At 54.2% G+C, this 12,161-nt stretch overlaps 2 protein-coding genes across 2 annotated transcripts; one reads left to right on the forward strand and one right to left on the reverse strand.

Annotated features, from left to right (window-relative positions):
• The first annotated feature begins 4,593 nt into the window (after positions 1-4,593).
• On the forward strand, positions 4,594-5,307 carry CUNH16orf92 (chromosome unknown C16orf92 homolog). Its single transcript, XM_011378817.1, has 3 exons — positions 4,594-4,657; positions 4,969-5,127; positions 5,216-5,307. The coding sequence occupies exons 1-3, from the start codon at positions 4,594-4,596 to the stop codon at positions 5,305-5,307; spliced, it is 315 nt and encodes a 104-aa protein (XP_011377119.1).
• Positions 5,308-6,416: 1,109 nt separating this feature from the next.
• Positions 6,417-11,989, reverse strand: FAM57B (family with sequence similarity 57 member B). The gene is made up of 5 exons (XM_011378725.2): positions 11,429-11,989; positions 10,446-10,529; positions 7,575-7,809; positions 7,038-7,133; positions 6,417-6,720 (listed from the first exon to the last, which is right to left on the reverse strand). The coding sequence occupies exons 1-5, from the start codon at positions 11,551-11,553 to the stop codon at positions 6,433-6,435; spliced, it is 828 nt and encodes a 275-aa protein (XP_011377027.1). The 5' UTR covers positions 11,554-11,989; the 3' UTR covers positions 6,417-6,432.
• Positions 11,990-12,161: the final 172 nt, after the last annotated feature.

Genomic DNA, 12,161 nt, shown 5'->3' on the forward strand with positions numbered 1-12,161 from the left:
TCCAGTTCTGTCCCTGAGGTGAGGTGGGACATCGAGCTTCAATCAGAATGCCCCAGAGCCTTGCGATCTTTCCTCCGCAGTTCGCCTTTTCTCACCTGAACCCTACCACCTCTCAGTCTAACGCTAGCTTTGATCTTTGCTCTCCTCGGCCCCAGCCTTGCGGTCCCCCAGACACAAAGTCCTTACCGTACCCTCCAAGGCCCTTAAGTCCAAGGCCCTGACTTCTCTGATCTCATCACCCCTGTTCGTGGCACTAGCTCTTAGGAATGTTACTTGCAGTTCCTAGAACACACCTGGATCTCTCAGACCTCTGGACCTTTGCTCACATAAGCTCCTCTGCCTGGAGGACCTTCCCTTCCTTCAGGGGTCATTCTGGGTCACCTCTTTCTAGGAGCCTCCCTGGAGCATTTCCCTTCTGCCCCTAGCTTTCAGAGCTATCTCAGGCTCAGCTCTAGTGACACCTGTTTACATTTCTGTCTCCTAACCACCACTACCAGGAAGCAGAGGCTGCCCCCAGTTAGGCCTGGTACTAAGTCAGCATCACTAAATATTGTGATTTAAAAGTAAAAAACATGCAGTCGCATAACGATGTGAGTATACTTAACTCTACTGAACTGATATATATTGTGATGTGTACTTTTTTAAATACATATTTTAAAAAGAGAAATGAAAAGTCAAACTACACTGAGAAAGCACTTGTCATCTATCAAATGATAAAATTCAAAGCATCTGTTAATGTTGATGTTGTTGTGGGTAAATGGACACCACCTCTTTGAGGCCAGTCTTGAGAGAGTGGATACCAAGAGGACAAATACATAGACTATTTGAGCCGGAAATGTCATGTCTAGGATTTTATTCTGTAAATATGTTGGCCCATGAGCAAAATAATAGAAGTTCAAGGTTATTTGCAATGGCAAAATACCGGAAACAACCTAAATGTCCATGAGCAGGGGGCCATTCAGTCAGTTATGACACAATGAAAATAGTATACAATGAAATAGTATACAGCTATGACAAAGAGGTCCTTTATGTACTTCTACACAATCATCTTCACAATCTCATGTTAACTGAAAAAAATAAGATGCAGAGCAGCATGTATAGAATGCTGCCATTTAATGGGAAAAAGAGTTTATATGTGTTTATTTGTACATAAATTATTTCTGGAAGGCTGCACAAGAAAGTGGTAACTACGGTGACCTCTGAGGAGGTAGCTGTGAGGCAGGGTAAGTCAGGAAAGGAGTTATTTTTCAACATACATCTTTTAGTACCTTTTGAATTTTGTACCCTGTGCATATGTTACCTATTCAAAAGACTACCTTAAAAGAATGTATTTTTTAAAATCAACCATTAGGTTTCCTTCAGGGCTCTCCACAATAAGAAAGGAAACAGGACTAGGAGATGCCATCCGGGACCACAGCTGGTGGGCATGGCGAGAGGCACACCTGACCTGCAGTGAGGAGATGGGCAAGCTGGACCAGAACCTTAGAGACCTGCATCCTCCTCAGCGCCCCCTAAAGAGCCTTGCTGAAGGTGAGAATGAGCTGGAGCTCAAGCCAGTTGCAGGGCAAAATGGACAGTGTTGAGCCCTGGTTTGTGAAGGAGTAGAAAGATTTTTCATCTATCCATTAAGTTGATAAATATTTATTGAATACCTACTGTATATTGTGGTGCTACGACTATGACCAAAATCAATGATCTCTGGCTTCACAGTCTTGTAGGGAGATAGACAATACACAGACAAGTTCCATGAGTGAGACTGATGCAGTGACTGGGGATGGTCACAAGGCGTGGGAGCTCAGGTGCCCTGTCCCAGAGGAGGTGTCATTTCAGCTGAGACCTGGCAGGCGAGGAGTTAGCCAGATCACGTGTGGAGCAAGAGTGTCCTAGGCAGAGGTGTGTGCCAAGGCTGGAGTATGCTGTGGAGGAGAGAGACTGAGAAGAGCTGAGGAGGCTAGGTGGACAGGGCCGGACGAGAGACTTACAGGTCAGGGTAAGAAGTCCAGAATTCACACAAGAGCCATGGCAGGCCATTGGAGGGTTTTAAGTAGTGTATCTTCATTTTCTGGTTTGTTCTCACTGGGGGGAAGAGTGAATGGAGATCAACCAGTTCACAGGCTGTCTCAATAAGCTGGGTGGGACATAGGGTTGGCTTGAAAGAGCAGGGTAGCACTGGAGGGGTGAGAAAGTGGATGGATTTGAGATTTATATTGGTCCTGCTAATGGGTTTGTCAGGAGATAGACAAGAAAGGATCTGAGATGATTCCTGGGCTTTCATGTTGAGCAGGGCATGAGACCATGAGACCATGTGCTGCAATGGAAAGCAGGAGTGGGTTTGGGGTAGGAGAATCATTTGGGGTCTATTGAGTTCAAGATGTTTTTGGACATACAGAGACATGAAGCAGAAAGTTGGGTAGAGAAGTCTGGAGCTCGGGGGAGAGGGCTGGGCTGGAAATATACATTTGTGAGTCATCAGCATATAGATGATATTTAAAGCCATGAGACTGGATGAGATCACCTAGGGAGAGAGAGTATAGATAGAAAAGAGAAGGTCCAAGACTGAGCTGTTTAGAGCAAATTGGTGAGCATGGCTCTGGAGCCTAGAGGCAAGCTCAGAATGCTGAGAGACAGAATGATCAGAGAAGTAACCATTACAGTTTTCAAGTTATGAAGTCATTGGTGGACTTGGCAAAGGTGGCTTCAGTGGAGTAATGAGGCCAAAACCAGGTCCGAAGGGGCTGAAAAATACATTCAAGGCTAAGGAGCAGAGACAGCAAGTGTAGCCAGCCCTTTGGGGCTTATTCGTCTGTACTCTGATGATGTGCATCCATGAGTTCTTTCCCTGTGGGCCCCAAAGGCAGAGAGCGGGCCCTGGCAACTTCTATTTAAGCCACAAATGGAGCCCAGCACATAGTAGGAGCTCAATACATTTATTTAATAGTTGGATGAATAAATAAGTGGATAATTCACTGCTTGGGTCAAAAGAGCTTTTTCTGGAAAAGAGAGAGCAGCTGTATTCTTTTGAGGCAACTGAGGAAACAGCAAAATCCACTCTAAAGGCTAAGGGCTTTGAACTCCTTCTTCTCCCAGCTAAACCCCAAGAGCAGCTGCACCCCAGGCTGGGGCCAGAGCCCTGGCCCAGAGCCAGGGACCAGATTGAGTCCCTGCTGCCCCCGTGACTTTGGGTAACTCACTTTCTCTTTCTCAGAAGAGACGAGTATAGGGAGAAGAGGCCCGTATGAGCCAGTCCCACAGGAGGCCCCCAAAAAGTTAGTTTCCCTCCCTTTCTCCCCTTTTCTCTCTGCGCTTTTTTCTTATTTAGGAATCTGACCATGGCAAGTGCCTCGCAGTGTTGCTGTGATGAGAATGGGTGAGCAGTCCCTGAAGGCGGGTAAAATGAGGGGTGGGGATCCAGTGGAGGAAGGAGCCTCCATCCGCAGGGCAGAGGACACACTACAGACACATTTGACTCACGGGAAGTCATGGAACTGAGACTGCCAGAGGGTGCTGACCTGGCATCTGTGTAGTAAAACCAGGAGACCCTCAAGTGTCCTTGGGCTTGGGTAAAGCGGGACACATAGGTGATAGACAGGCCTTCCTGCCTATCAGAGGGGAACTAACTCTTTGAAGTGGAAGTAGCTGATGGGAAGTGACCAATAAGAGGAAATTAGGGAATAGAAAGGGGAAATGGGATGGCTCGGGGCGGGAGGGGGGGGAGAGGAGCCCACCAAGAGAGGGGAGCCTACGAAAGCTCTTTGCATGACCAAAAGACCTGCCTTGAGAGATGGGCCCGGGGGCTTTCTCTGACAACCCGCATGCCTGCCATTCCCTGGCAATACCTTCTCCTGCAGCACCTGATGCAACCTGTGGGAAGAGGGCGGTGAAGAGCCTGGAGTTGGGGAGATGTGTCTCCCTGGGGCCAGAAGAGGGCAGGCAGGCATGGACACTGCTGCCACCTAGTGGGGAAATCCTGTTATTTCTTCTGGTTCCTAACACTAGGGTCATCCTCGGCTCAGCAATGAGATGCGGTTTTCAGATGGGGGAGACACTTGTGCTCTGAATTTGGAGATGCAAAGCCAGGGGGAGCCTCAGGGAGGAAAATGCACACCCCTGGGAAGTGTGCATTGCTGGTATTGCTTTGCCCATCTGTGCATTACATCTGTGTAACGAGAGCCGTAGTACCTACCTCATAGGGTGGTTGTGATGGTTAGGTGAGTCAACCTATGTACTTACTCAGTATAGTAATAAGTGCCCAGTAAATGCTAAGTAGTTAATCTAAGGAATAACTGAAGATGTTCAGCCTTGCCCCTCCCCTCAAAAAAATTTGTGCCTTCTATACAAACACAGCGTTCCTTAGCCCCACCAAGTTTCTCCTGTTTCTAAATCCTGGGGCTGCCACTGTTCAGCCCGAAGGATGAAAGAAAAGCTCTGGAGGTCCCAACCTCTCCCCTTCTGATTCCAGCAGGGTTGGGGGGAAAGGTTCCAGCTCCAGCACTTTTTCTCCCCTTACTCCAGTGTGTGATCAGAATGGCTCCAGGCTGTGACATCATAGAGCCCCCCCGCCACCCCCCGCCCCATCACAGAAGTGGAGGGGTCATGAGGCTGTGGCAGTGGGTGTGGCTGTGGCTGTGGCTGGTTGGGCTGGGGGCCATAGAAACAGGTGGGAAGTGGCCTGGGAGCAGCGGGAGGGAGGAAGGCAAGGGGGGAAAGGGTCAGTGCCCCCTTCAGCACTGGGAGGCCAAGCCTCCACCCCTTTGCCCTCCATGCTTCTCTCCATCCTCCCCATCCAGAATGGGCCTTCTCGTGGAGAGCTCAGCTGATTTGTGAGAAGTTCCTAGAACAAACTCAAGCCCGTCCATAGCCAAGCTAAGGCTCTGTGGCCTGGCAGGGCCCTGGGTCTGCCTCTGCCTCTTGGGGTAGGGGGCAGGAGTCTGCTTGGCTCTTGTCATAGACTTTGCTCTGGATCCCCAGCACCCAGCCAGGAGAATGCCAAGGTCTTGGCCTTGGGAGCAGAGTCTCCGCTCTTCATAGACAGACCTGACTTCTTTGATTACCCAGACTCAGACCAAGCCAGGCTCCTGGCCCTGGCCCAGTTTATTGGAGAGAAACCCATCAGCTTTGCTAACTCAGGTATGAACCAGCTTAAGAAGGGGCCTCCTCCTCACCAGGGCCTTGGAGACGAGTCCAGAGTCCCCATGTCCCCCTCCTTGTCCAGCAGGTTCCAACTCCAGGTTCTTCCATCACATCCTGGCGGGTGCTCTGATAGTGGCCGCCTTCTTCCTCCTTTTCCAGTTCTGCACACACATGTAAGGCCTGCCCTCCCACCCCCAGCCCCACCCACCTCAGCCTCCCTTGGGAGAGGCTGAAGGACCCAGGGGTAGCTTTCCACCTCTGATCTCCATACCTCATAGGAGCTGCCAGAAAGGGGCCTAGGGCCACACGAGGGCCTTGGATGCTGCCCCGAGTGCCCAGACCCACCTTCTCTCCTGCTGATGAATAAAGGTCTTTGCTTTTTTCTTCCTTGACCACTCAGTGACCAGACAGGGGGTCCTGCTCTGTCCTGTGGTCATCTGTGCTTTCTATCCCAGCCTCTGCCCAGCCCCAAAGAACTGGGCTAAGAGGGCCATGATGGCGTTCACGCAGATCATCTTTATTAGCGGTCTGTAAAGCACCTCCCAGGGTCCCCCGACCCCAGACTGGAGGAAGCCTTGAGAGGTCTATAGCACCAGGGACATGCCAGGGCCCGAGGGCAAGATGTGCAGCCTAATGGGGAAGGGACCAGGTGCCCCCCATCTGCACTGGGAATTGCTCAGCACTGGGAAGGCTGGGGGATAGCAGCCACCTCCCTCCCCCCACCCCAACAAACTAATTTGAATTGGGGCAAATAAATTAAGATTCCGAAGGCTGGCCTCCCCTGGAGGAGGGCTGTAGGGGCGACCAGCACTGAGGGAGGCCCATGGGGATTAGTCAGGGTGTCCCCTTCCTCCCAGATGTGGGGAGCTGAGAGGAGTGTGCAGCAAGGGGGCTGGGATGGCCTTGGCAGCAGAGCCTCTTAGACTCCTGGTCTCCTTGAGTGTCTGTCAGTCTCCCCACGGCCCTCAAGCCCTAGGCAGATGGGAAGTGGTTCCCCTTCATTCTCCAGGGACCCACGGTTGTGATAGAAGGGGGTATGCAGGAAGGGGTTCACTACCCTCAGCTCAAGCACGGTGGAGAGAAGAGGGTCCCCTCGCCCTGTCTTCCACTTCACCTGGTCCCGCCACTCAGCCCCTGAGGGGGATCTGTCCCCACCCCTTCGGAGTCCATCTGTCAGTCCTGGGGCTGTCAGGGCAAAAGGCCCCTGGCTCCCAACCCCCACCCAGCGGCCCCACAGCCCTGTCCCCGCGGGGATAGGGGTGGGACTTGGGGACGGGTGGGGAGGGTCCCTTGGCCCCCCCCTCAGTCCTGGGTCTGACAAGGAGAGGGCGGCGGGGAGCTCCGGGGCCGGAAGAGGCGGCAGGCCCCGCGGCAGATGAGGAAGAACCAGTAGAGCTGGGGGGCGAGCAGCAGCGCGGCGCCCAGGTTGACATGGGCCGGGATGGCGAGGGGCACAGCGAGCAGCGGCAGGCCTGCGTGCCGCCCGTAGGCCCAGTACAGGTAGGGGAAGAGCAGCACCCGGCAGCAGAGGAAGCTGAGCAGCATCAGGGCCCCGTTCACCTTGTGCAGCAGCGTGTGCTGCTGCTTGTACTGCCGCGGGGACGGGAAGAGGGAGCGGGGCAGAGAGCGAGGGCGGAGTGAGGGGCAGCAGGGCGTGCGCCTCCGCCCCTGGCCACGCCCCTGCCCCGCCCGTGGGCCCCGCCCCTCCGCCCACCTCCCTGCCTTCCTCACTCAGAGCAGGGGCCAGGCTAAAGGCCCCAGCGCCCGCCTCCCCTCTACCCCAGCCTGTAGTCGCTCCCAGACATGACACTTCGCCTGTCCTTTAAAGAATTCTTGCAGGTCCCTGAAAGTGCCTGCCCTTCCCATGCCCTCCGGTCAGGCTCATATGCCCTCAGGTATCCTCTCACCTGGATGAGGATCTTGCCAAGGCAGACGAAGGGTGTGCTCACCTCCGCCATCAGCAAGCAGCCTAGAAAGAAATCTCCTTTGCCCTGACGCCACACCTGAGAGGAGAGCAAGAAAACAGCCTGGGCTCACCCCGGATTCCTGGGCAGCGCCCGCTCTCCTGCTCTCCCCTCAGTCACTTTTGGAGATACTTTGAAAGTCTGAACATGAACACGGTAGCAAAGCTGGGAGCATGACCTCACTGTATCCCTCCAGCATCCTGCAGGTAAGATTGTATGCCTTATATTACAGATGAGGAAACTGAGTCTCAGAGACACGTAACAGCCGCTCTGAAGCATCACAGCCGGGCATGGCCCAGCCAGGCCAGGCCTACCCCAGACCCTTTTGCTGTGTGGGGCTGGTCTGGTGCTCAGTAAATCCTCCGTGGGGGCCTTCCATCCTGGGCCTACCCTACAGACCTGGACCCAGGGCTCCCCAGGCTTCTGCTGTGCTGGCATGAGCAGGACATGGGGGCCCTGGCTGTCAGCACCCCTACTCACCACCGACAGCGGGAAGCACACGAGCACCATAACGGCATGGTGGAGCACCATGAGGAACTCCTTGTGCAGGTAGCCTCGCGCCACAGCCCAGGTGCTGCCCGGGGCTCTGGCCCCCCCTTCGTCCCCTCCGTGCCCCTTGACCTGGTGCTTGTGCCAGTGACAGAGGAACATGGCGTAGATGTCATAGATGAAGTAGGGCACTGCAAATTGTGTGTAGGCAGAGGAAAGCCAGTGTCTGTTGGGCAGAGAGAAGGGCGTCAGGAGGAAAGGAGATGGACCGAGCAGCCGCCAGGTGCCGGGGTCAGTGCTGGATGCATCACGTGAGTCAGATCTCAAGTGATGTTCACAGCAACCCTGAGAGGGAAGTGGGCTCTCAAGTTACACGATGGAACCCCAGGTTAGAGGGTGAGAAACTTGCCCAAAGTTATGCAATCACACAGCTGGTGAGTAGTAGTGATGGGATTCAAACCCAGACTGTCTGACCCCAAAACCCACCCATTTTTCATATTCATGTATTCATTCCCTCCCCTCCCTGCAATATGGGGGGTGGGGGAGGGGGGAGGAGAAAAGACAGCACAGACCAAAGGGCAGAGATAGAGTGAGAAAACAAGCTTAAGCAAGGTATGAGAGACAGCTGAGGTTAGGACAAATTGAAGCAGAAGGGCTGAGCGTGGTGGGGAGAGAGCAGACCAGCTAACTTTGACTAGTTACATACTATGTTATTCTAATATTCTAAAATCTTTTACATGCATAAACTTATTTACTCACCCACGAATACCCTATAAGAAATAGTATAGTTATCCCCATTTTACAGAGAAGGAAGCTGAGAGGCTAGGTAAGCTGGCCAAAGAATAAACATGAGAAGTCTGGCTCCATGGCCTCCACTCTCAGCCCCACTGTCCCTTGGAAGATTCGAGACAAGTGTCAGAGACAGGCTTCGTTGGGGAGTTGGTGGTGCTGTCAGTGCTGCTTGTTCTGCCTGAATGTGGCCCAATCTCTCTCTTTTTTTCTCAGGTACAGTCCAGCACTAAGGAGAAAAAGATGAGGAAAAGGAGCCAAGAGCAGAGAAAGTTCTATGTACTTTGAGAGTGAACAAAAATGAAAAGTGCATGAATATGCAACATTGCATTTTTTTCCTGCTCGAGTCAGCACATTGAGTGAGCCCTTTCACTTAAATCCTCTGAGGTAGAGGTGGGAGGGCAAAGAGGCAGGCCTCGGGGAACTCACCCAGCTAGTAAGTGAGAAACAAAAGCAAAGTCATCCAAGAAGTGACACGGAAAAAGGGCTGAGACCAAATGCGGGGAGCTGCTGAAGGAGGGAGTGAGACCTGGAGCGGAGGCCAAGAAGTTGGCTGGGGGTAGACTGGGGTGAGCTGGACGCAGAATGCAAGCCCTGGGGGAAGTCTGACCTGGAAAAGGACAGGCAGGCCATGCTTAGCAGGAGTGATTTCAGGAAAAGAGAAGCTGAGACCCATGCTGGAGCATTTGACCAGGACAGAGAGACAGAGAAGAGGGAGCAAGGGCCCAGGTTAGAGACAGAGGGCAAGAACGTGGAAAGGGGTCTAACAGCCCCAGAGAAATTAAAGCAGGAATGGCCAGGAAAGCCGGCTGCAACACACATGGTAAGAATCGGGACTCCTGGCTTTAGGGGGACCAGGACCACCTACCAGGCCCTGGGCTGCAATGTGAAGGGTTAAAACCAGACCCACCCTCTGAGCAATTAGGTGCTCAGAAGTAGGAACAGCTGTTGCCCCTAGATTAACCCTGATCCTCTTCACCCACCTGAGGATTAAAAGAGGGGAGGGAGAACAGAGCTGGAGGGGAGGAGGCATAAGAGTTGGAAGGTGACCTCTGCAAGAAGGCAGGAGGAAATATGTGGGGGTCCAGGCTCGTTTTGGACCCAGGGGTGGGGAAGAAGAGGAGCGGGCAAGAGGAAGCCAAGTCATGGGGGTGGGGTCTAAAGAAAGAGTTAAGTACCCACAATGTGAGAACCAGACTGCTCTAGGCATTTGGCACACACAACTCAATTCCTTCTCACAGCTGCCCTTCCAGGCAGCAATGAACCTTAGTCCACAGATGAGGGAGCTCGTCTGTAGGGGAAGAGGGGGTGTCTCAGTGCAGGATCATCCACACAGTGTCCCTTGGGTTCAACGGCCACCATAGAAGAGGAGCGGGGCCAGAAGTTAAGTAAGGGTGTCAACGGCACCCTTACAGGCAACTCTGCTGCAGTCCATGGGTCATCTAAAGCTCTCCCGTCAGCACCACGGACAGGGCCCCTCTCAGTCCTCCTCCTGCCCCACCTCTCAGGCCTGGGCTTTTTTGGCAAGCACCAGGCACTGCAGCAGCTGCCAGTGCCAAATTTTGGCCTCTGCACGCACACACACACACACACACACACACACACACATATCACTAGTGGCCTTGTCTGTGTCATCTCTCTCCTCTCATCTCCCTTGTGCATGGGGCTGGAGCCGGACACCTGGATTCTGGGAGGAGGTGAGAGGTGAGCCCAGTGTAAGGAAGAAGGCACCCCAGTTCGGAGCTGGTTGGGAATTGGGTCTGAGGGGTGTAAGGGTGGGAAGAGGTAAGGGAGGAAACAACATTCAGAACCTACTATGATACAAGAGGCCAGGAAACCCAAGAGCTGCTTTGAGAATCCCGTTCGGTCCCCAGTCCTTCTCCTGCTGGTTCTGACCTTTAAGGACAGGACTCAGATAAATTTATCCCTGGGTGTTGAGTTGCAGTTAACTTACTCAGGCCTGAGTGAAGGACTTGCAGGCCACTGAAGGGGTCCCCTAGGAGATCTCAGGGGTCACACATACACACACACAAGCTGCTGGGACTTAGGCAAAGGTGGTCTCATGGCACTTACTGGTCATCAATGATGTGCTTGCAGGAGGTGGAGACGATGTAGCCAGCTGTGGAGGCCATGACGGCTTGGACAGAGGACACTAGCCTGGGGAGGAAGAGGGAGCAGTGGTAGGGGGAGGAGACACACCCCTCTGTTTCTCTTTACTGTCCAGTTACTGTGCTTTGGACTCAGTCACTTCTCAGGACACTCTCTGCCCATTCTGTCCCAAGGCTGCCTTGCCCAGGGCTCACCCCCTCCACCTCAGGCTCCTGGACTTGCCCAGCGGCCACCACTCTGCGCCCCATTCTTTGCTGCTGGCTTCCTTCTCTCAGCTGCGGACACTGAGTGCCTTCCTCTCAGGAGGACACCAGGGAGGTCATCCTGAGGTGAGACGATGCTGAGAATGTGTGGCTGACAACAACGCCCCTTCCCGGGGAGGGGCGGGGAAGAAACAGCACAGGGTGGCAGGGGGAAGCCCTGGGCCTGTTCTTGCACCACTCAGCTGCCCAGTCATCCCGCTGGTCATCAACTAGCCCCTCAGTGAGCCCACATTCCCCCTGGTCACTATATGCTGTCGTCTCCTTAACTGCCACCATGCTCCCTTCGCCAACTCGAGCGAATTATTCTGGGGTTGTACAGAGTTCTACCTTTTACTCCTCTGTCCCTTGTCCCCCCAAACACATGCCTTGAATAATGCACAGCTCTCTGCCCCTTGCCTTGTTCCCTAACACCTTATAGGAATGTTTTAGTCACATACTGGTCCTGTTTTGGAGGGTGGGAGGGTGAATGGGGAAAGGAAAGAAAAGCAGTCTGAATATGAGTAGACCAGATGGCTGGGTTTGGATGAGGTCTCTTGGGAGAGAGTAAGGCAGTAAGGAGGGAAGGAAGCTTGGAGGTAAAGCCTACTGACCACTTCAGGAGCCCCCAGACCCCACCGGACCAAGAGTCCATCCCCAGAGAGCCTGGAAAGGGGAGGGGGGCTGAGGGGAAGCGATGCAGTTTACCTGGCTGAGACAATGACCGCGTCAGCCTCCTCCCAGCGCAGCTGGGGCAGCCGCTGGAGCGTGTTCTTGGAGAGGAGGAAGAGTCCGGGGAACACCACCCCCCCAGCCACCATTGGGGTCAGCATGGTGGCTCAGGCCTCGGACAGGGAGAAGAGCAGCCGTGAAGGGACAGGGAAGCCGAGCTGAAGGGAGTTGGAGGTGGAGAAGATGCAAAGCCAGAGAGAGAGAGAGGAAAAAGAGAAGGGGCACAAAGGGGACAGGGCGGGAAAGGATGCGGCAGGGAAGTCGGACCAGAGGAAGGGGGAAAGGGAGTTAGGCAAGACGGGGAAAGCGGATAGACCAGGAAGAGGGAGGATCTGTGACAGGGAGCAGGAGAAAGCCAGCCAGAGGGAGGGGGAGAGACGAGGAGGGGAGGACTGGGTGAGAGGACGGAGAGTGAGAGGGTACGGGGCGGGGGGGGGGGGATGCGGATGGGGGAGGAGAGAGGGAGACGAGGCAGGTGGGGAGGGGGGGCTTATGTGGAGAGGCTGGGAGGGCCTGAGGAGGCGGGGTGGGAGGGGGACAGGGTGGGAGGGAAAGGAGACAGAGGAGTGGCCGGGCAAGTGGTCAGCGGTCAGCACCGCTCTCCCGCCTCTCGCTGCTGCCACAGTCGCTGCTGCCACAGTCCCCGCTGCCTCGCACAAATGCTGCATGGGGCATTATAGGGAGTCCGTGCCCAGCCCCTGCCCCCTTG

Source organism: Pteropus vampyrus, unplaced genomic scaffold (assembly GCF_000151845.1).
Source record: "Pteropus vampyrus isolate Shadow unplaced genomic scaffold, Pvam_2.0 Scaffold347, whole genome shotgun sequence".
NCBI classification, from domain to species: Eukaryota; Metazoa; Chordata; class Mammalia; order Chiroptera; family Pteropodidae; genus Pteropus; species Pteropus vampyrus.

Excerpts from the sequence above, each read along its gene's own strand:
- CUNH16orf92 (XM_011378817.1), top strand. The coding sequence starts at position 4,594 with ATGAGGCTGTGGCAGTGGGTGTGGCTGTGGCTGTGGCTGGTTGGGCTG. Across the intron at positions 4,658-4,968 it reads GCTGGGGGCCATAGAAACAG|CACCCAGCCAGGAGAATGCC; the intron begins GTGGGAAGTGGC and ends CTGGATCCCCAG. Across the intron at positions 5,128-5,215 it reads CATCAGCTTTGCTAACTCAG|GTTCCAACTCCAGGTTCTTC; the intron begins GTATGAACCAGC and ends CTTGTCCAGCAG.
- FAM57B (XM_011378725.2), bottom strand. The coding sequence starts at position 11,553 with ATGCTGACCCCAATGGTGGCTGGGGGGGTGGTGTTCCCCGGACTCTTC. Across the intron at positions 7,134-7,574 it reads TGTGCTTCCCGCTGTCGGTG|GTGTGGCGTCAGGGCAAAGG; the intron begins GTGAGTAGGGGT and ends CTCTCCTCTCAG. Across the intron at positions 6,721-7,037 it reads TTGGCAAGATCCTCATCCAG|TACAAGCAGCAGCACACGCT; the intron begins GTGAGAGGATAC and ends TCCCCGCGGCAG.